At 38.9% G+C, this 1,299-nt stretch overlaps 1 protein-coding gene across 1 annotated transcript; it reads right to left on the bottom strand.

The window, feature by feature from the left end:
- LOC150015941 (large ribosomal subunit protein eL32) lies at positions 1-476 on the bottom strand. Its single transcript, XM_090271864.1, has one exon. It carries the CDS (start codon positions 448-450, stop codon positions 43-45), a length of 408 nt encoding a protein of 135 aa, XP_090127990.1. The 5' UTR covers positions 451-476; the 3' UTR covers positions 1-42.
- Positions 477-1,299: the final 823 nt, after the last annotated feature.

Below are 1,299 nucleotides of genomic sequence, written 5' to 3' on the forward strand. Positions count from 1 at the left end.
TTATGGTTTTACTAACACAAATACAATGTGTACACAGTCTGTCTATTCGTTTTCTTCGCTGCGCAGCCTGGCATTGGGATTGGTGACTCTGATGGCTAGCTGGGCCGCTCTCTCCACAATGGCTTTGCGGTTCTTTGAGGAGACATTGTGAGCAATCTCAGCGCAGTAAGATTTGTTGCACATCAGCAGCACTTCAAGCTCCTTGACGTTGTGGACCAGGAACTTTCGAAAGCCACTGGGCAGCATGTGCTTTGTTTTCTTGTTGCTCCCATAACCAATGTTGGGCATCAAGATCTGGCCCTTGAATCTTCTACGCACCCTATTGTCAATACCTCTGGGTTTCCGCCAGTTGCGCTTTATTTTGACATATCGGTCTGACTGGTGCCGGATGAACTTCTTGGTCCTCTTCTTGACAATCTTGGGTTTCACGAGGGGTCTGAGGGCAGCCATGGTGCCCACTAAGAGATGGCTGCCACCTTCGTAGGCAGCCTATGGTCTGTATTTTTTTGATTGCATCTTGATAGTGTCATTAAACATGTTCTTCTCTCCTCTGTATTTATTATACATTTGGGAGTTAGCTATAAAGGCTTGATAAAATTCAGGTAATCTTGTTGTTGTTGCTTTTTGTGTGTGTGTGTTGTGTGTGTACTGCTTTATAGGTGGCAGTTTATACTTTGAAGTGTTGTAATATTACCTGCCATTATTGATCGTTGTCTTTATTAATTAATTTATTGGGGTTTACAGAATGACGATATTCTTAATTTCAGCATTCTTTCATTTGTTAGCTGGAATACATCTAAAAAGAGAATCGTTTTATTTGAGGTATAAATCATATAGAAAAGGTAGGATAAATGACTCATTTTTAATCTTTATTTACCAGTTTAAAATAATAGGTTGACAGGGACTTGGGAGGAATGGGGAGTTGGATATAGGGTTTCAGTTTGGGAAGATTAAAAAGCTCTGGAGATGGTAGTGATGGCTGTTTTAACAGTGTGAATATACTTAATGCCACTGAACTACACACTTAAAAATGTTTAAGATGGTAAATTTTATGTTATGTATATATTACTATAATAAAAATTTAAAAATAAGTTGGTTCCCTTGCAGCTTTCAAAGGTGACCGAGTTTGTTTGGTTTTGGATGTTTCGTTTTAAGTATTATTATAAGTTCACAGATATGAGCATATTTGATGTGTTTTAATCTGTTGCAGATAGTATCCTCCTTCCTGTTCAAATGGGCCCATTTTTCGTCTGTGAGACCTTTTCTAGTTTGCTTCCAGGTCCTTTGGCATCAACTGTA

Source organism: Furipterus horrens, unplaced genomic scaffold (genome assembly GCF_987537825.1).
Source record: "Furipterus horrens unplaced genomic scaffold, mFurHor1.1.pri manual_scaffold_3, whole genome shotgun sequence".
Lineage (NCBI taxonomy): Eukaryota > Metazoa > Chordata > Mammalia > Chiroptera > Furipteridae > Furipterus > Furipterus horrens.

Excerpts from the sequence above, each read along its gene's own strand:
- LOC150015941 (XM_090271864.1), bottom strand. The coding sequence starts at position 450 with ATGGCTGCCCTCAGACCCCTCGTGAAACCCAAGATTGTCAAGAAGAGG.